This window comes from Polypterus senegalus, chromosome 3, assembly GCF_016835505.1.
Source record: "Polypterus senegalus isolate Bchr_013 chromosome 3, ASM1683550v1, whole genome shotgun sequence".
Lineage (NCBI taxonomy): Eukaryota > Metazoa > Chordata > Cladistia > Polypteriformes > Polypteridae > Polypterus > Polypterus senegalus.
This window is the reverse complement of record NC_053156.1, coordinates 105,083,283-105,105,408: the sequence shown is the minus strand read 5'-3', so window position 1 is coordinate 105,105,408 and position 22,126 is coordinate 105,083,283. Positions and strand designations below refer to the sequence as shown.

Here is a 22,126-nt window from a genome sequence, read left to right as displayed (position 1 = left end):
CATTCATGAAAGCCTGCAAACTAGATATTATAATAATATTAACTCAAAGAACATACAGGAGAAAATTTCATCATCTTCATATGAAATTTAGTGTGGCATGACAAGGTCTTAAAATTATTTTATAGTACACAACAATTTATCACATGAGATTAGACTTACATTGATATTTACGCAAAAAAATCTCCCATGCTTAATAATAATAAGCTCATGGTGTTTGTCAAATATGTATTATTTATTTATTTTAATTTTATTAATATTTTTGTAATCATTCCATACAAACTGATCAGTTTTTACAAAAAAAAAATATGATGAAAACAACTTAACCCCCACCCCTAATAAAGAGAGTATGGCCAACGGAGTAAAACTTAAAGCTTGTAAACATACTGTGGACTGTGCCCGGCAGTTTATCTCGGCCAAGTCCCCCAAGCCGCCAGATGGAGCCCTCCCTGCAGTATGGAGGTGCCCCGAAGACCAGCAGGGAGTCATGGACTTTGTAGTTTTTATCCTCAGCCCTGCTGGATACCACAGGGGCCACAAGAGGGAGCTGCAGGGAGAACCAAAGACTTCTTTTTGCCCTATACCCCGGAAGTACTTCCAAGTCATGAGCGGAAGGGATGATGTGCTTCCGGGGTGAAGATAAGGAATATTTACCCTGACCCGGAAGGAATAAGGACTTGTGGACTGTTGGGCAGGAACACCTCTGGGTCAGGGAGTATAAAAGGACCATGGGAACTCCCAGACAATGAGCTGAGCTGGGTGGTAGGAGGGCAACGTGTCTGGGAGTGGAGGATTGTAATTATTGTTATTGGATTATTGGTTATTTATAAGTAGTGTGGAGTGGAGGGTGCTTAGTGCACGTAATTATTATAATAAAAAGAATTATTGTGGCACTTTTACCTGGTGTTTGGCGTGGTACCTGAGGGTTCAAGGGAGCGCTAGCACCCCCAACTGCTACAATACCTAAATTGATTAGTTTAGAAGGGTAATAGAGATGAATGGAGAAGAAAAAGAAACGTGGAAAGAATTGCTTTCTCTGTGCTTAAAGAGCTTATTCTAAAATATTATTGATTAGATCCTGGCAGGTTTTGAGTCTGTACCGATCCTCTAACTGAGAATTTGATTTTTTCCAATTTCAAATAGTATAAAACATCGGTTTCCCACTGACTTAAAAAGAGGAGAGTTTGGATTCTTCCAGTTTAGCAAAATATGTTTGCGTGCCAATAGTGTAGTAAAGGCAATCACAGTTTGTTTGTCCTTCTCCACTTTAAGCCCATCTGGAAGAACACCAAACACAGCTGTTAATGGGTTAGGAGGGATTGTGACACCAAGGCTGTCTGAAAGGCACTTAATAATTTTGGTCCAAAATGATGTTAATTTGGTGCATGCCCAAAACATGTGATCCTGTGAGGCTGGGACTTGATTTCAGTGTTTGCAGGTTGGATCTTGCCCAGGAAACATTTTGGACAGTTTTAGGCGAGACAAATGTGCTCGATATATAATTTTGAGTTGAATAATTGTATGCTTTGCGCATATGGACCTCGAGTGAATTTTTTGCATTGCTATTTTCCACTTATTTTTTGATATATTGATTAAGAGATCTTTTTCCAATTGTCCTCTTGGATCTTTAAAAGGGAGGGACTGCAAAATAATTTTATATATTGCAGAGATGGTGTCTAAGTCCTTGAAATTGAGCAATATTTTTTCTGATATGGAGGAGGGTGCAAGATGAGGAAAATTGAGCAGGTTCTGTTTAACAAAGTTCCTAATTTGAAGATAGTGAAAGAAATGTGTGGCTGGAAAGTTAAACTTGGAATGTAATTGTTCATAGGATGCAAAGATGTTGTCTATATAAAGATCTCTAAGCAATTTAATCCCAAATCTTTTCCAGATATTAAAAACTGCGTATATTTGTGAGGGTTGAAAGAGATGTTTCTCTTTCAGAGGTGCCAGAGATAAAAGATTCTCCATCTTAAAATGCTTTCTACATTAGTTCCATATTCTGAGTGAGTGAAGCACAATTGGGTTATTAGTATATTGCCGATAACTTGCATTTATTGGGGCACAAAGCAGGGAATATAAAGAAATACTGCACAATTTTACTTCTATTGCGGACCAAGCCTGTGTATGTTCATCTATTTGTGTCCAGGTTTTTATAGCTTGTATGTTTGCTGCCCAGTAATAAAACTGAAAGTTTGGTAGAGCCATGCCACCTTCTGCCTTTGTCTTTGTAGGGTCACTTTTTGGATACGTGGATGTTTTGAGTTCTAAATAAATTAGTTTATTGTTGAATCTAGTTGCTTAAAAAGTTATTTATTGATGTATATTGGAAGGGCGGCATGTGGCGCAGTGGTAGCGCTGCTGCCTCGCAGTTAGGAGACCCGGGTTAGCTTCCCGGGTCCTCCCAGCTTGGAGTTTGCATGTTCAACCCGTGTCTGCATGGGTTTCCTCCGGGTACTCCGGTTTTCTCCCACAGTCCAAAGACATGCAGGTTAGGTGGATTGGCGTTTCTAAATTGTCCCTAATGTGGGTGTGGGTGTGTGTGTCCTGCGATGGGTTGGCGCCCTGCCTGGGATTGGTTCCTGCCTTTCGCCCTGTGTTGGCTGGGATTGACTCCAGCAGACCCCCATGACCCTGTGTTCGGATTCAGCGGGTTGGAAAATGGATGGATGTATATTGGAATATTTTGAAATAAAAAAAGAAGCTTAGGAAGAATATTCATCTTAACAACATTAATTCTTCCAGCTAGAGTGAGATGAAAGGTTGACCATCTATGCAAGTCTTGCTTAATTTTTTCCATACAGACGGAAAAATTTTGTTGATAAATAGCTTTGTGTTTACTTGTGATATTTACCCCTAGGTATTTAAACTGATCTGCAATGATAAAAGGTAGAGTGTCCAATCTATTATTATATGTTTGAGAATTCACTGGAAAGAGTACACTTTTATTCAAATTAATTCTGAGACCAGATATCTTTTGAAATATGCATTAATTATTTTCTTAGTTTACTTTTCCTCACTTACAGATGTGTTATTATTGTTCTTTTTATCATTAGTTTTGTTACATTTTGTTGCCCACTGTTTTCTTTTTTTAGAATAATAATACATTTTATTTACATATGTTTAGTTTTCCATGGGTGTAACCAAATTCTTTATAATAATGGCACCTACTGCTGATCGTGTGATGAGTAGGTCACATGACATTGATGTTTTCATCTTTTTACCATAAAACATGGCAGTACTTTTAAGGATAAGTCTGAATTTTGTCCCTCTTAACTAATTAAAATACACAGTATAGTGGAAACTCAAAGGCACTTAAAAATAAGATTTTTAGTGTAGGTTTCTAGCTGCAACTTTTGTAAAATACCCTTAATTTGAATACTGTTTAACATTTTTGCTTTGGTTTCAAATGTTCAGATTTCTACATATCGATCCTTGCCTGCTGCCTGACTAAAATTCTGAACTTTCCATTAATCCAACTAATTTCTGTATTGATAAATGTTATTCCTAGTTCATTTGAATTTGCTTTTTTTCTCCAAATGGTCATTACTGGAGAGTGGTTAGGATGTGTGTAAACCGTTACATCATATACAATGTAAGCCTGAAATCAAAAATTTTAAACTTATGACTTAATAACTTACAATTGTGTTCAGTCTTGAAAGATTGTCTTGTTTGTATGTTTTTCATACACAGTACTATTTAGTATTGAAATATTATTATTATGTATTTTTTCTGTTTCTCTGCAACATCATGCATCTTTATTTCATGCCAAGAATGTGACCATTAGGCTTTTCTTACAAGGACTAAATTGAGGGAAGACAAAAGAGACAAACTGTACCTGTCTGTTTCCCTTGTAGTCTAAAATCTTCTAACGTAAAAGAAGAACTTCTATTCTGACCTGTTGCTGTCTTTACTGCAACCTTTAAAAGCATCCAAGCTCGCCGTAGCTTTCTCTTTACACAAGATAGGAATGAAGTACATATCATACAACAATGAGCAACAGTTTCTGAGGGCAGGGCACCTCAAGAACTTCTGCAAGTTTCAGCAGGTCAGTAAATGTTTTTTCCAACCTGGGACTCCTAACCATTTAAGATGTTTACTATTTTTTACAACCTTCTCAACTTTAAAATTTAATAGTCTGTATGAGTGTCATCTATTAAAACAATCAAAACTGATATACTGTAGTTAGGGTTCAACAATTACTTGTGAATTAAACATATTTATGACTACCGCTGCCTTAATATATTAACTGTAAAATGTAGCAACTACTTTATTGCATGTATTACCCCTACTCTGTTTGTTACAAAGTGTTCTGAACAGCATGACCTTCTTACATGGTATGAACTTGTTTCTTGCTCGTACCACAAACAGGTTCTCCTTCTGAAAGGGTCTTTAGCACTAGCCAAAAACCTTTAAAAAAGTAATGGAAATTGTTTTATCAGTAAAAGATTTTCATACCATTTCTTGATTATCTTCAGTTTAGTGATGTGGCATGTATATATGGCTTTTTTATATTTGGTCTCATCTACAATTCCATGATTTTTGAAGAAGTATTTCATTTTATGATGTTGGTACAAAGAACACTGAAACTGAAGGCATATTTATTGTATATTAATTTATTGCCAGATGGAGCTCCATGGTGCCAGGAGGCATTCTTTTGTTGAACATTTCAGTTGACTAAACAGGACAACCTAATTGGCCTCACAACTTCTACCTTTGTAATTCCTGCACCCAGCCACAATATACCTTATAAGGAATACAGAATATATCAAGTACAATGATTGACAATTTTGATTTTTATTATAATTTTGTACCCCTAATTGTAGTTAATCTCCTCTCAAATCAAATTTTACTTTTCTTCTTCAGACAGTGTTTTTTGTTTTTTAATTCTGATGCTGCCAATTGTATTCTTTTTTTCCTAATAAATATTTAATTTTGAGGTAACATTATTTTTATTAAAGTAGGCTTTTAAATAATAAAACTATCAAATGGCTGAAATTTTATGAACAGTCTGTACATGATAATTTTGAACTGAATGACACCATTTAAATCAACCAGTTTTGTGAATTGGTAAGTCACACTGTTTGCAATAACTGTTTCTATGGTGATACCTTTTTCTGCCTGTTGCTACAGACTATGCAGTCTGGCTTGTGTTTGTTGTTGTCTTTTTTCCTCCATAGTGTCTACAACTATAAAAAGTTCACTTTTTGAAGTAATCAAATATGTCCTCCTAATGTTCTTGCAGAACCATTACTGCTGGCTTACTGTTTTTTCTTGCTATCCTCCTTTTTATATCACCTTCTAGGGCAATGTGAATCTACCTTGAACCCTGAACAGGGCTACTTAAGAATGGCCTTATGCTCTGTGTTCACCGTGCACAAACAAGGTTCACACATCACATTTTAGAGCTTGAACAACTGTATTAACACAGACTTTAAAATGAACTGCAAAAAATGGATCAACTTCTACAAGCAAATGTTACTTTCTGTAATGGTGGGAAAGAACTATTTTGATCTCCAGAGGTATAGCTAATGCTCTTGTCATCCCTTCCAGACCGAATTTGCTGATCAGCATTAGTTGTAGAGCCTCATTACTCTACATTATGGTGCTCATAAATCAGTGGACAGTCTCTCTTTATTTCACTAGAGTTACAAAAATGCCATCACTCTACTGTTTAGGGTTTTGTTAAACTGTTAGATAAATATAAAATATAAAAGTGGTTTCAGCCTTCAACTGTCACTGTCATTCAGTGCTGAAAGGTATCTGCTGGTAATCTGAATGTCTCTGTCTCTGTATCAATTTTTTCTGACAATTTTTAACATCTCAGAACATTTTTCATAAGAAAGAAACTATAAGAAATGTATAAAAGATTTTGGCTTACAGATTGGTCACTTGAAACATTAATCCATAAACTTTTTTTTTAACACAATGCAACTGAGAAGAATGCTGCATATATATTTTTCCCAGACTTTCCACTTTGTCACCCCACTGTGAACTATACTAATGACTTCTGCATGCAATAGAATGCAAGGTCTGAAACAGCAAACAAATTATCTTTCATGTGATGCAGATGAGATACATAATTTCACAAAATAATTTGTCAGGCTTTGAACTTGCAAGCAGAATATGCAGGATGTACAAAATTTGTGATAGTCTTCTGAAAGATGCATTTCATGAGCAGTTAACTACTTCATTATACTTTAAGGACTGCATATTGCCATTGAAAATATGTTATTCTTTCATCAATGATTTATTTATACAGCAGCTTTTACCAACATGTAGTGAAATTGTAAACAATTTATGATATATATATATATATATACACACACACACACACACACACACACAGTGGTGGTTTTTGATATGGGCAGCATGGGTCATTGCCCAGGGCGGCATTGTGGTGGGAGCGGCTGTCAGTTGTGATTTGGACTGTGTCATTACAAGAGAAACCCCATATTAACGAGTATTTTAGGGGTTTTTTGGAAGCTGATGAATCCACAGGGAAACATTTCACATCCATGATTTTAAACAGGCTGGAAGAGCTGAAAATTCCCTTTGAGGACTGCAGAGGTCAGGCATATGACAATGAGGCCAACATGAGGAGAATAAACAAGGGCGTTCAAGCCAGGCTGCTGGAACTGAATCCTAGAGCTCTCTTTGTTCCCTGTGGAGCTCATGTACTGAATTTGGTTGTGGCTGATGCTGCAAAGGGATCTATTGATGCCACAAGTTACTTTGGGATTTTGCAAAAACTTTACAATTTATTTTCAGCCTCCATTCAGAGATGGGCCGTCCTGAAAAAACATGCTAACATTACACTGAAGATCTGTTCTGAAACAAGGTGGGAAAGTAAGATCAATAGCGTTGAGCCCCTGAGGTACCAAGCATCTGCAGTGAGAGAGGCTTTGATTGAGTTGAGAGACCACACCAAAGACTCAGTCATAAAGACTGAGGCCCAGTCTGTGTCTGAGGAGGTGGGATCATACAGATTCAGCATTTGTACAGTGGTGTGGTATGACATCCTGAACCAAACCCACCATGTGAGCAAGCTCACGCAGTCTCCCAACATGCATGTGGATGTAGCGGTCAATCTCCTCAAAAAGGCAGAGAGAGGTCTCCGCAACTACAGGGCAACAGGCTTTGCATCTGCACAAATGTCAGCTAAGGATATGTGTGAGGACATGAACTTTGAGGCTGTTCTGCAACAGAAAAGGCTGAGATCTACAAAGCGGCACTTCTCTTACGAATCATTTGATAAGCCATTGAGTGATGCCCTAAAGAAGCTGGAGGTGACCTTTTTTAATATTGTTGTTGATGCTGCAGTGTCTTCCATCCAAGAGAGATTCACCATATTGGAAAATCTGGGAAAGAAATTTGGAGTACTGACACATTTTCCAAATCTCTCAGATGATGACCTCACTGAACAGTGTAAGGCCCTCAGTGCTACTTTACTTTTTCAGGACCAATCAGACTTGGAGGCCAGAGAGCTTGCACAGGAGAATAAGAATTTGCCTGACTTACCATCAAAATCTATGACCTCTCTTGAGCTGCTGAACTTTGTGCATGACAGTGAACTCTCAGAAATATATTCAAATTTGTGGACTGCTCTGAGAATTGCAGTTACTCTACCTGTAACTGTGACTTCAGCAGAGAGGAGCTTTTTAAAGCTGAAACTTGTGAAGACATATCTGAGGTCCAGTATGTCTCAGGAACGCCTTACTGGCATTGCCATCATCAGCATCAATCATGCAATTGCTAAACAGATTTAATTTGATGACATTCTTGATGACTTTGCATCAAGAAAGGCAAGAAAGGTCCTGATTTAGATGACAATTACTTCATATCAGTGTGTGTTGTGCGAAGTGCAATCATGTTAATTGTGCAATTTAGGAATGCCTTATTTTAATTGTATCTGACTTTTATACTTATTTAATATAATAATTGTTATATGTATGTCTTATTTTGAATTCTGTGTGTACTTGTTTTATATTTAAAGTTCTATTTCTTCCAATTTATATGTAAGTTATTATGTTTGTTTATGTATATATATATATATGTTTATTTGGTTAAATTCAGTATGCTTCCAACAACAGTTTTTACAATAAAATTTGTTAATGTACAATCCTTAATATGTTTTATGTTTCTGTGTTTACCAGAGGGGCACCAAACAGGCTAGAACCGCTCCTGTATGTGTGTGTGGATATATATATATATATATATATAAGATCTTGCAGAGGCTACCAAACTTAACCTTATTCCTACATTTTATGCATAAATGTTCATTAATTTCAACAGTGAATGCTGTGGATGAAAAAAAATCACGACAAAAGTAAAAAGGATACATAGTTTAACGTATAGTGCTCTAACTAGGCCTGGTTCCATTAAACCCCACACATTCCATGATTTCAAAATTCCTCCATGCTTTGTTAATGTTCACTGATTTTTGAAATGTGAAAACTCCTTCTTAGGGGCAGTAATTTTAACAAATGTGTTTACTGTAGAAAGTCAATTTGCATCTTAATAAGTAATGTATCAACCCAGCCACTCTCTGAATGTAGTCTGTCATTCTCCTTTTGTCTACAAGAGTTTTGTTTGGATGTTTCAATTTCCTTTCACAACAAAAAGACTAACTGGTTACTGTAATTTGGCCTTGTGTCATGGATTATGAGTTTGTGTGAGAGCACACCCCACTACAGGCTGGCATTCCCTCCATGATTTATTCCTGATTTACATACAATGCTCATAAAACAATCTGCAAGTGACTCTACAGTATATCAAATTAACTGATTAAGTAAAAACATATGCAACTGAGATATACTGCAGCTTGTGGGCTAGCATGCAGAAAACTCCATGATAATTAGGAGGTCTTGTTAGTGCTTCATTTTTGGTCCAACATTGAAATTTGGTTCTGGTACTGTGGATTACACAATTAGCTATACAGGAGGCTATGGGTATCTAAAATAGAGTGTATCACACGTGGATATACAATTTGCAAACGCAAGCCACAGCAGTTCATACTTCATATTGGCATCATAAGTACAGACACTTTTTTACTGACACACATGCATGTCTGTGCAGTAGAGCAGAAGTTGCCAATTCACTCTCTGATAGTGCATACAGTCATTACAATTGCAGTGTTCTGAAAATGTTATTGTTCTGTGTGAATTTACTAGAAAGTAAATCCAAAATTAACAACAAAAAACCATAAACCAAAGCTGATCAAAACAGATAGTGGCCAAGCTGGGATCTAAACACACGTCCCTAGAGTTGTGAGACTGCAATGCAAACTACTTGTACCCCATGTCACTGTTAGAATTATAAATCAATCAGGAATGTCATAAATTGTACTACTAAACAATCAATTAGATCTACCATCCTTAAAGTAGAAGATATTGCATAATAATACATGATGTTGGTGACAAAAGCTCTTTTAGACAAAGTGAAGAATGGAGACAACCTGAATATACTTATACTGGAAAGCTATTAAATGCACAGATGAAAAGGGAGGGAATGAATGGCTGATGGGGGGCTGTTATCCCCTCTAGAGCCTTCTTTTAAAAAGAACCAGTTGACATTGTTGATACTGTCTTATCTGACAGAATACTATTTATGAAGCAACATGTCAATAAATGTAAAACTTGTGCACCACTTTCTGTGCAGGATACTGTATGTTGATCACCAAACCCACATCATTCAATTCTTTGAAATTAAAATTTAGTACATAACTGTTGAGAAAAGCCAAGCAAAATGACACCTTTTATTGGCTAACTAAAAAGATTACAATATGCAAGCTTTCGAGGCAACTCAGGCCCCTTCTTCAGGCAAGATTCTAATACAGTTTAAGAAGTTATAGAATGAGCTTTTGCAAAGTTCTTTAAACAAATCAAAGCAACCAGTTCAATGTTATTAGCTGGTTTAGAATTATACTAGTTTAACATATAACAGCATTTTCAAGTCTTATCTCCTGTTTTGAAATTTAGTACTACATAAAGAGATACATTTATAAAATTAATATTTCTATATATATATACTGTAATTACTGAATGGCAACATTTCTAAAATATGCAGTATACGCATGTCAAACGTTGTCATTTATTACTCTCTTCTGAACTGAATTCACACAAAGGGATACAAACAAGGTCATAGTCAAGCTCATAATATACATGAACATCCTTATGTTCATTCAGACTTGACCAGTTCAGAGACACTATTTACCATTGCATGTAAATGTAAGTGTTTGATATATGTGAGAAAATTGGAGGTATCCAGAGAAAACCCACACAGACATATAGGAGAATATACACACTCTTTAGACACAGTGTCTGAGCTTGGATTCAAATCCACTCTCCTAAACTTGTGAGGCAGCATGCATCAAAAATATTCAGAATGCAGGAAGTCCCTCTGTTATGCACGAAAAAATATTTTTTTCAAAATGTGAGAGTACTTCTTAACTTTATATTACAGCTTATGTACTGAACGTACTTACAAAATACCCAATAATTAGCTTAGCTTTGGAAAGCCTATTTGAATAGATAATTATGTTTCTAAATAAATTTCATCATTCTACACTTTACGTATGATTGTATTGCATCTGCTACTGTAATTCTTAAATTAAAATATTCGCAGATGGGATCTCAGAAATTGTATTTAATCTTTTATCCTAAAGGGACACTGCGAGTTGTGTGAAACTGAAATCTGTTGCTAATATTTATTCTCAGTGGGGATAAATGAAGCTGACAGCCAACTGGCACCTAAGAAGAAATGCAATTTTAATGTTTGTAAATATGCAATGCAATTTTAAATGTTTGTAAATAAACACTTACTACCTATATTATATCAAAGATTGGCACCTTGTGAAAAATGTTGTTTTTTTTTCTCTTCACACTTAAGAGTAAGCCTTACAATAAAAAATATTACATGAAAAATATAATTTGCCTACTTACATTTGAATCTGACTCACATTCACCAATTCTGACCACGTCTTGTTTCTGGATTGTTAACAATTCCTTTGTTAGCTTCAGCCGAATATCATATGTATTTCCTGTCTCTTCATTATATAGTAATGTAACTCCAGTCTTTGTCTGTTAAAACAGAAGAAAAGATAGTTTTAAAGATAAAGCTTGCTGACAGAAAAGTTTTCAAAAATTGTATACAGTAATCCCTCCTCGATCGCGGGGGTTGCGTTACAGAACCCCCCCGCGATAGGTGAAAATCCGCGAAGTAGAAACCATATGTTTGTATGGTTATTTTTATATATTTTAAGCCCTTATAAACTCTCCCACACTGTTAACATTATTAGAGCCCTCTAGACATGAAATAACACCCTTTAGTCAAAAGTTTAAACTGTGCTCCATGACAAGACAGAGATGACAGTTCTTTCTCACAATTAAAAGAATGCAAACATATCTTCTCTTCAAAGGAGCGCCGTCAGCAGCAGAGAATGTCTGTGAGAGAGAGAGAGAGCGTGACAGAAAAGCAAACAATTAAAAAATCAATAAGTGCTGTTGAGCTTTTAAGTATGCGCACCACGATAAAGCAGCTACAAAGAAGGGAGCAATGTGAAGGTAGTCTTTCAGCATTTTTTAGAGTAGCGTCCGTATCTTCTAGGCAAACAGCCTCTGTGCAAACAGCCCCTCTGCTCACACCCCCTCCGTCAGGAGCAGAAAAAGTCAGAGAGAGTGAGAGAAAAGCAAACAATTAAGCACCGCTCGGGAAGCACATCGTATATCATTGAGGAGTTTTATTTAATACGTAATACATGCTCTGATTGGGTAGCTTGTAAGCCATCCACCAATAGCGTCCCTTGTATGAAATCAACTGGGCAAACAAACTGAGGAAGCATGTACTTTAAATTAAAAGGCCAATTGTCCGCAGAAATCCACGAACCAGTGAAAAATCTGTTATATATATTTAGATATGCTTACATTTAAAATCCACGATGGAGTGAAGCCGCGAAAGTCGAAACATGATATAGCGAAGGATCACTGTATATTTTAAAAATATTTGTCAAAATGTATTATTGTAACCCTTCTATCATAGTAGCCAGATTATTAGGCAGATGCTTAAAGTAATAACTATACTCCATGGACACTTTCTTTGTGTCCTGTTCCACAGCTTAGATACACCTGATCATCCTAACAGCTAACCATGTGACTGAATCCTAACATATACATCATACCAATGTGATCAACATGATCAAGGGGATTAGTTGTAATTCGATTGAGAAAGACGTACAATTTAAATTACTTTGACCGTAAAATGATTGACTCAAATATGGTGTTTCCAGATTCTTAGAACTAACTTGCCTCCTGGGAATTTCAAACACTGCATTCTCCAGAAATTACCAAGAATGGAACAAGAAGATAAAAACTCTGGGTTACACTTTTCTACTTTCTCGTATACTCGTAATCATCCAAAAATTCGATGTCGAGATTTTGATGAATCTTAAAATTTTAGACCTCCGTGACTTTCTTATATATGAAGTACAGGGAAAGTATTGGAATCCTCCAAAAATTCCATTTTGAGATTTTGATGAATCTCAGCATTTTAGACCTGAGTCAGAAAATGCCATTTTTGGAATTATGTCTGTGTGTCTGTCTCTGTGTGTGTATGTAAACATAATAACTTGAGTACACTTTCACTTAGGTCAAACACATTTTGCATATAAGTATTAGGTACAAAATGTAGATTTCTATCAACTTTTGGTCTAATTTTGCTAACCGGAAGTGGTACTTTACCTTTTATTCATGCAGCTGAAGAGTACAATTTATTGAACTTTACTTTTATAATAATTGTTCAATATTTTATTCATTTGATTTGATTTGTTGTTGATGGTTATTTAATGTAAATAATATAAAAATATAAGCATTGTCTTGCGGTTTACTCCTCAAATATCTGAGTATACGAGAAAATCTAGGGGAGACCACTTCCGATTTTTCAGCTAAGAACAAGAAGATGAGACTACTGCACGATGCGAATGTGACCACCAAACATACCAATTAACATTCGAATAGTTTGAATGTCACAAGGTGTCTTAAGCACTGTTGCTGTCCCTACGCATTGCTTCATGGCCACTGTCTTGCCTTTTTCAAATGAATACTTGATCAAGTGCCATGCCATAAAGTATGCATGTACTTGCACAGGTTCTTTTAAATTGTCAGTGTTTACTTCAATGGGCTGCACAGTCCCTTGATCTCAGCCCAATAGGGCATCTTCTGATGATGTGGATTGTTAGGTTTATAGCATTAATGTGTGACTGAATAACCTAAAGGAACTGAAAGCTTCTAACAGCTCAACTTGGACCAATATTCCTTAGCAATGCTTCCAGCCCTTTTCTGAAGCAATGCCTCAAGGAATTCAGTTGTTCTGGAGACAAAAGAGTGTTCTGCCTACAGTAGTACTGCATGTATTGGTGATAAAACATTTGTTTCAGTGTTTTCAGGCCAAATAATTCATAACATGTACTATAACTCATTTGTTAAATCATCCTCTTCCTTAAAGTCTTCCCTAACATCTCAATCCAATACAGTGAAATGGGAGATTTTCAGCATTAAATGTCTGCTATTCCGCATGGCCCAAAATCCTTAAGCAATTTCCTGGTTGGAGCCATGCCTCAAAGAATTCAGGTTTATTTGGAGGCAATGGGAGTCCTTCATGGTAAAAGATAAATGCAGCTTCATGAGATGGATACTGACTGTGTATTTATGAATTTTGTGAAACATTCACTGATAAAAAGTATACTGTTCTAATTTAACAACTGCCCAGACCTTACAGTACCACCATAGACCACCAAAAGAAAAATCACTTTTATAATCAAGCTGACTCAAAATTGCAGGCTCTGAGGCTAGGGATCTGCGCTTAGGTCCTAATTTGGGATCCTGAGTGGTTTGTCATTTGGTGGGTGCGGAAACACACTTTATCAGTAAATGCTCCCAACCCCCCTCACTCTCTTTCTATGATTCAAAAGAAAACAAATAATTAAGAAATTCCAATTGCTTTGTGCACAGTATTCCCCATATAATAATAATAATAATAATAATAATACATTTTATTTTTTACATTTGGAAGAGAAAAAGCCAGAATGCCTTAGTACCAAATGCTAAGAGCTTTGGCATTTAACTTCTAAAAACTCTAGGGTAAAGCTTTTAAACTTATTTGTTTTTTTCATACTGTAGTTCTTAAATGCTGCACTAAGTTTGTTACACAATACATCTGAATAGTTTATAGCATAAGCATCCTATTGTAGGTGGCAAGCATGTTTGCGTGGAAGTTCTGCGAGTGTTATTTTATTTCATTCAAAAGGGAAGTGACACCTTTGACCTGATACAGAATATTATGGGCCCATTCAGTTTTATTTTACATAGCACCATTTATCCACCTTGGAAAAATAAGTGTATGTGCGTACGTCTTTGTATTTGTGTGTCCGTCTAGTTGCTATGCTGTTGTCATTCCATCAGATCACAAACATTAATAGTAATAAAATGCATTGCATTTGTCATTTCAAGAGATGAGGTGTCACAAACATTAGCACTGCTTTTACAAATCCCATACCGAATGGCATATAACAGAGACGTATACAGCACATTTGTCATTCCAACAGATGGCACATAACAAAGATTTGTAGTAATCCATTTTTTTAACTACAAATGTTTGTGATGCACCATCTGTTGGAATGACAAATGCAATGCATTTTATTACTACATTCATTACAAAACACATTCCAGCAGATGGTTCACTGAGGTCTGTGATGATTACTTAGATTTCAACTCATCTTAGACAAAGAGGACAGGTAGTGGCTATGTAAAAAAAAAGGAAGAATAATACAATAAAATTTTAGAAATATATACAAGCTTGCCTTGCTTTAAGAAAGCTTTAATATACAAAGAAAATGTTATAATACTCTTCTTTGTCTTATGAATCAGAATGAATCTGTATTTTCACATACATAAAGATTAAGCGCTTTGCAGTCTTTCCAGATATACCTCACTGCAGCATGAGGAACAGAGTGCAACTAGATGTTTGAGTTAGATTATTTCTTTGTTGACTGCAGAAACATTTGAACAGATTTGTTTTGCTGAAGCAGAAGACATTCCATTTGCTGGGTTGAAACCTTCATAACCTTTCTAATCAGTGGTTCCATCTCTTGAAAATAGCTACATTACATCTTATACTCTGGAACTCAAACAATTATGCCTCACTAATACAACTCACAATTGAGATATTCCTACTAGCAACTGGGTAAGTGATAAAGTGTGTAATCCTAAAGAATACAAGGCCAAGGTGCCTGAAAATCACGGGCTGCAGCAGAATTGTCCCAAGAAAACCAAAAAAAGTGCCAGGGTAGCATGTGATGTCATGGCCTCCATAGTCCAAAGGACAGAACTCTAGGACAGCCACATCATGTTCCAAAACAAAGAAAAAAAATCTTATCAATGTTTCCAGACTTGCTTTAGGCCTAATAGTTGATTAAACCACAGAATGGAGGTAGCTGTTCTCTGTTATTACAAGAGAAGCTATTATTTGATGTCAAATCAAATACTAACATCTGTGCAGAATGAAGTGCTCCATTTCATTGATCTTTCTGCCACAAATAGTTGGATTCAATTCTGGGACACACTTCAGTACCTTGATTTCAAGAGAGTTTTAGATGAGGAAATGATTGCCCAAGCACAAGCAGGTAAGGGTGAGTAGTGATTAGATAATCAAATAGCAAACATGGTATTTGCTTTTGGAAAATGTGACTTTAATTTTACATGAACTGTCCTCAAAGTATTTTTTATTATTCTCTGGTGAAACTGCTAGAATGTTCCTCAGTAACATAATGTAGAATTCAGTTTACAGCTCTTGGCAGAAAAGAAAGAGGATTAGGCTACAGTAAAATGAGAGAGTGAAGAAGTATGATAGTCCATTGTCCAAAGAGACATTATGCCAAACATTTATTCAGAAGTAGTAGATCAGGGTATAAGTGTAAGACATTTGTGAAATTTAGTTAGTCTGTAATGTCCTGCTAAGATACAATGCCATCCCTTCATCATTTTACATGTTATGTGGCATTTTCCTTGATTCGACTCAAAATGGTTTGGTCACAATCTTTTTGCTACATTTTATAATAGGGTCATTGAATTGTGGCAACTAAATATTGAATATTTCAGTTAATATGTTCCACTGTGTGTCCAAGTACAATACAGAATACACCTGAACTATTTGCAATGTTTCATGTATTTCTGTTTACAATGCAGGTGGGCAGTATGGTGTAGTTGTTAAGGCACTGGACTTCAAAGCATCAGGTTGTGAGTTCAAATCCCACTACTAACACTGTGTGACCCCGAGCAAGTCACCTGACCTGCCTGTGCTCCAATTGGAAAACCAAAAGAAATGTAACCATTTGTATCATAAATGTTGTACGTCACCTTGGATAAAGGTGTCAGCCAAATAAGTACATGTAAATGTATACATTATAATTTATAATTAAGTATAAAGTGCTTGCTGAATTTGGTACAGGAGAGTGTCATGTACCAATAAACTTGAACTGAAAAAAATAAAATAAAGCTCTAAAGCATTTGACCACTTTTACTGCTTCTGATTGGACCGTGTTTGTTGTTGATAATCAGTATCCCCAGTGCATTATGGGTTAGGTCCTGTTTAAGTGTATGCTCATATTGATCCACCTGATGTGATTCAAAATATTATTCTAGCGTGCACTCCTATAAGACACTATATTTTTATTTACTACTAAAATGACGTGACAGTCCGCAGTTTCTAAAGTTTCACTCAAATGTTTAACTTGGGTTCTTTTTGGGTTCTTAAAGACTTTTTTGATATGAATCCCTTTGTTAGTGTTGAAATAGCAGTACTCAAGACAATGAAAATTGGGTCCCCAGGTAATACCTTATTTTAATTAGAAGAACATTATGGCAAGTTAAACTTCAAAAGAAGAAAAATGTACAAAAAATGGTTTTAAAATTGCCTAACCCTTTCAAACATGAAGTATTTATGTATATTTTTTAATTAGTTTCTTTAGAAAGAGATTCGTATGGAGAAGTAATGGCCAGTATACCAGACTTCCAGAAACAATACGTATTAACCAGTAACGGGGTACTGTTTGATAAAGTGCAGTGAATACACTTGACTTCAGTATTCATAGTTTTCATACTCTTTCTCTGTACATTTAGCATTCGTTTGCTCAGAGGTTGATGTGCTTGCTGTTTCCTGAGCAGCTCTTCTTTTCTCCACCCTAGCGGCCCGCTTCTTCTCTTTATTCATCTGCATCTATTCACGTTAAAAATGATTAAGTCAGTATTTATGTTGCAATTACTTAATACGTTTTCCTTAATTTTTCACTTAAGCTGGCACTTATGTCTTTAATCTGCCTCAAGAATGATTTCAGATATAAAGAGGTAGGGGAAATGATGCCGAAGGTGGTAGGGTTGAGAACGCCGCCCATACACATGCGCTGCACAGCCGCCCTGTTGGCCACTGCTGGGAGTTGATTCTACAATAAAATAAAAATAAAAAAAATAACCTTGGAGGTCAATCATCACCCCAAAAGCAGATAGTAGACGTCCATGTAGTATATGTGTACCAAATTTAAGGTCAATAGGTTAAACAGTTTGCGAGCTACAGGTGATTTAAAATCCTGGACATACAAATGGACAGCCACGGCAGCGTATTATATAAGAAGATAACTAAAAGTTGGAATGGTAAAGAGGTGAGATAACTCAGAAAATGCAGGTCAAGAAATTGATTTAAAAAACATGAATATGACAACTAAAATATTTTAATATTTCTGATGTATTATGCACACACATATCCACAATTGACTGTGTAGTTGTGAGTATTTTTGCTTTTGTTTATTTTCCTAATGCCGAACATATACAATTACACAATATGTAAGCTGTAATTTAATAAATAGTGTTTCTTACATTAATTTAGCTCCATGGCCCCAAAGCATCACAGAGTAATTTAGACTTAGAAGTCATCACAGTGTTGATGAAGGTGCCCCAGAATAGCAGAACGGCTAAACGTTTCAGAAATGCAGTATTATATAAAGGAGCAATGCCATAAATGGTAACACCGCTAAAACAATATGTTAATGCAACAGTTTAGAGAAGGAATCAGCAATTCTTAGATACAAATTGGTGCTTTCAAATTACATTTATAAAAAGTAAATTAAACAACTTGTGAATAAGATTCTTGCTCTTCTTGAAAAGTTTGTACAATCTTTCCTTTCATTTCTGACTCAATTGAGCAGCCAACAGTCTTGGCAAGCTAGTCCCAGCTTCCCACTGTGAACTGCAAAGTATTGATTGACTTCAATAAGTGCAAGAAAGGGGAATGCCAAGTTTCCAAGCCATTTTGTTCTAAATCAATATCTTCTTTATGCCAAATGAGTAGAAAAAAAATAAAGCATTGCACTTGAGTATTTATAATACACTTTCACAATTCATTTCTCTTAGGCTCTGTAATTTTCTCTCAATAAACTTGCAAAAAAATTGCTGGAATCCTTTCAAGTCAATTAAAAAGAAACACTGAATAAATTAAATAAAAACAAAACAGGAATACGACACTTGAGAAAATATAATATCACAGCTTGCTGCACTGCATTAGCTATAAATCTAGCATAAGATGGGCATTCTGTACATGATGAAGCAACTAACTCTGGATCAGTGTCAAACATGAAGACTCAGTAGTCTCAGGAGCAGGTGTTGCTGGATATAGTACATTTTTAAAATTGTAGCTAAATAAATAAAAAAGAGGTGATTAAAAATAATACTAGCTCATTTTTTCTTCTTGAGTTCTGACCTGCATTTTCATTTATGCTGCTGGGGTGGGCCCCAGGATTACTCAAATTTTATTTTAATTAGTATTTTTGAGCTTATTGGCATTGTTTTACCAACTCTAAGTAGTATTTTTAAATATTTTGATTTGCCCATTTTTATGCTACTTATCAAATGATTTCCCATCAGTCATTATTTGTTTTAGTATTTAGACTTCCCTAGTTTTTCAGAATTAAAGAAAAAATCATCATAATAAGATCTTGGGATGGTTAACTAAAAAAAAGACAGCAAACAAATTTATTTTCCTAATAACCAAATTTGTTGCTCATAATTTACTGATAATTTGGCAGCTAAATTTACTTAAAATTACACCATACCTTTATCTTTATCCTACTTTCAGGTTCACTTAATTCTTCCACTTTTAAAAACCCAGTATGCTAACAGAATTCTCAAACACTATTAAAGCATACACGAAAACATTAACAATTTTTAATGTAAAGTTCATGTTGTAGATAATTGATTAATAATGGGTTAAATAACTTTATAAATATATAGTTTAAATTTAAATATCTAAATTTAAAATGCGAGGCTCTACCATGTTGCATTAAAGATTTCAAACTTTAAATATCTGAAGCTAAAACAGACAATCAAAGTGATTTAAGGACCTTCTCATGACAAGCGGCCAATGAGTTGTCACAGTGTGGAGGCGTGACGGTGTAAGACGAGCCCAAGCAATAAACACACGTTTCAAAGAACCAACCTGTGTCTGTGTTGTTGTGAAGAGAGAGATTAAACAAATTATATATATGTTATACATATTATACCTATATATATATATATATATATATATATATATATATATATATATATATATATATATATAAAATCCAACGTCTGTCTGTCCACTTTTCACAAGAGAACTACTAAACAGATTTAGATCGGGTTTTTTTCTATAATTTGCCTGAACATTACAGGTGATTTTGCCACCTCTCCCATCTTGCTAAGTATCATAGTTCACTTGCAGTATTGATTTATTTGCGCAAATCCAAGAGAGATGCAGCAGGCCGAGTGGAGAGGTGCATAGCCCTCCTCACTCATGCGTCAGCCTCAGAGCGAACTTACTTCCGCTTAGCTAGCGAACGAGAGACCTACTTAATGGATTTAGATCGAGTTTTTTCTTATAATTTGCTTGAACATTCCGGTTGATTTTGTGACTTCTCTCATTGCGATAACAATCATAGTTCGCTTGCAGGAGCGATATATTTGAGCTAATCTGAGACAGACGCTGCAGGCTGAGGGGAGGGAGAAGCGTGATGTCAGGAGTGGGGAGTCGGTCTACCTCTGTGTTTTGGAGTATACGTTGCCTTCGCTTAGCTAGCGATAAGTTTTTGTTTATTTATTTTTAAAGTTTGTCCTGTTTCACTACTATGCAGGCAGAGCTACGGGGAACACCTAGTATATATATATATATATATATACTGTGTGGTACATGGCCGGCTTGTCATCCCGGCCAATACCCCCAGGCTGCCAGATGGAGCCCTCCCTGCAGTATGGAGGTGCCCCGAAGACCAGCAGGGAGTTATGAACTATGTAGATACCACAGGGGCCGCAAGAGGGAGCTGCAGGGAGGACCGAAGACTTATTTGTGCCCTATAACCCAGAAGTTTGTCAAAGGAAGAGTAACGGGCTTCCGGGGTGAAGAAAAGAACTTTTTACCTTACCCTGAAGTGATACAGGATCACATGGACTGGGGATTGGGAACACTTCCGGATCAGGGAATATAAAAGGACTGTGGGAGCTCCCAGACAGCGAGCTGAGCTGGGTGGAAGGGTGGCAAAGCGTCTGGGAGTCGGAAGATTGATTTATTGTCTTTATTATTGTGATTTGTGTGAGTATAGTGGAGGAGAGGGTGCTTTGTGCACTGTGGCATTTAAATAAAGTTGATTATTGGACTTTTACCTGGTGTCTGGAGTCGTGGACAGGGGTTCAAGGGTGCAATATGGCCCTAAACTGTCACAACTGTATACAGTATATATATACACTGTATATATATATTAGTCCTATTCATCCATGTACAAATTTTCATAACCTACTTTTTTACATTATGTGAGGTTCATGAAAGCAGCACAAAATGATGCCTGTCCACTTCATGCTAGAGGCTAAAGAGTTGGACTTTCCTTTCCTGTATCTTATCCTCAGTGTAACTTTTATGAAGTGCAATGAGGTAGTGTTCTACATACACAGTGACACACAGAAGTAAATTTTTTTGTTAGTTATACACAGATGTACCTACAAATAATCATTGCTAATAAGACGACAACATCAAGATCTTGGGCTGAAAGTCCAGTGTTCAACTGGAAACACAAGTTTCTTTCTGATAGAGATAGAGACTTGGCTGATGTTGCTGTCAGAGCTGCAAAGTGATAAACCAGAATCCAGTGTTAACCTCAGCTTGGTGTGGGTTAAAGGAATTGGTGAGGTGTAAGTTTTTTATTTGTTAGATCGTGCTCTTCTTTTTGCAATACAACAGTTAACTGGGGTGACATTTATCTCCGTTCTTACAAACCATTTCAAGGAAACACATCTAGACAGTATTGACTTCATGTTATGTGTATGTCATGTACAGGCAAAATCTTGCACAAAATAATTTGAGATAATTATTTGTGCTCACTGTGTTTTGTTATTTCTTCACTTTTTTAATGTGCAAATGTAGTATCTAATTTACATTAGTGTAGGACAGACTGTCATTATTCATTTAGAATCAGAACCCAAATCCTGGCTCAGTGAAATGCTGTCAGACACTCTTATTGGCAGCAAAAATGTCTAAGTTTGCCTGAATGGGTCTCCCTTTGGAAAGCAGCATCTACAGCCTTATCTGATAAACTGATTGATACCAGACCATGTAATAGCCAGGAACATCTCTGTTTAAAGAGCAAAAAGGACTCAAATTCTGAACAAAAAACTGTAAATTCAGGATAAGTAACACTAATGGAGAGAACTTTGCACCAGTGGTCAACCAAGAGGATGGATGTATGTGCACCAAAGAAGCCAATGACAAAACCTTTATTCCTCCCTATGAAAACCTAACTGTATTTCTTTCACTGTGCTACAGTTTTAGCTACCCATAATTTGGGTGCTCATAGCTAGAACCCATAGGTGATAGGGTGTGGACATAACAGAGGTTGAAGCAATCCTTTTACTCAGAGGACAGCTGTACTGACACGAGCAAAAGAGAGAAACTGTACGTAAACCATGTGTATGCCTTGCTGACTAATCACCAGTTGACTTAGTAGGCGTAAGTTTGCTAGCATCCAAGGACACTTTGTGTAAAACCCTCAAAGAGAAAACTGCAG

The 22,126-nt window shown here is 36.1% G+C and overlaps 1 protein-coding gene across 3 annotated transcripts in view; it reads right to left on the bottom strand.

The window, feature by feature from the left end:
- The window catches only part of sntg2 (syntrophin, gamma 2), a 732,424-nt gene that overhangs the window by 345,125 nt on the left and 365,173 nt on the right, over nt 1-22,126 (bottom strand). For all 3 annotated transcript variants that reach the window (XM_039747723.1, XM_039747724.1, XM_039747725.1), the window contains exon 2: nt 10,941-11,078. In XM_039747723.1, the coding sequence (XP_039603657.1) occupies nt 10,941-11,078 (138 nt within the window). The remainder of the gene's footprint in view (nt 1-10,940; nt 11,079-22,126) is intronic.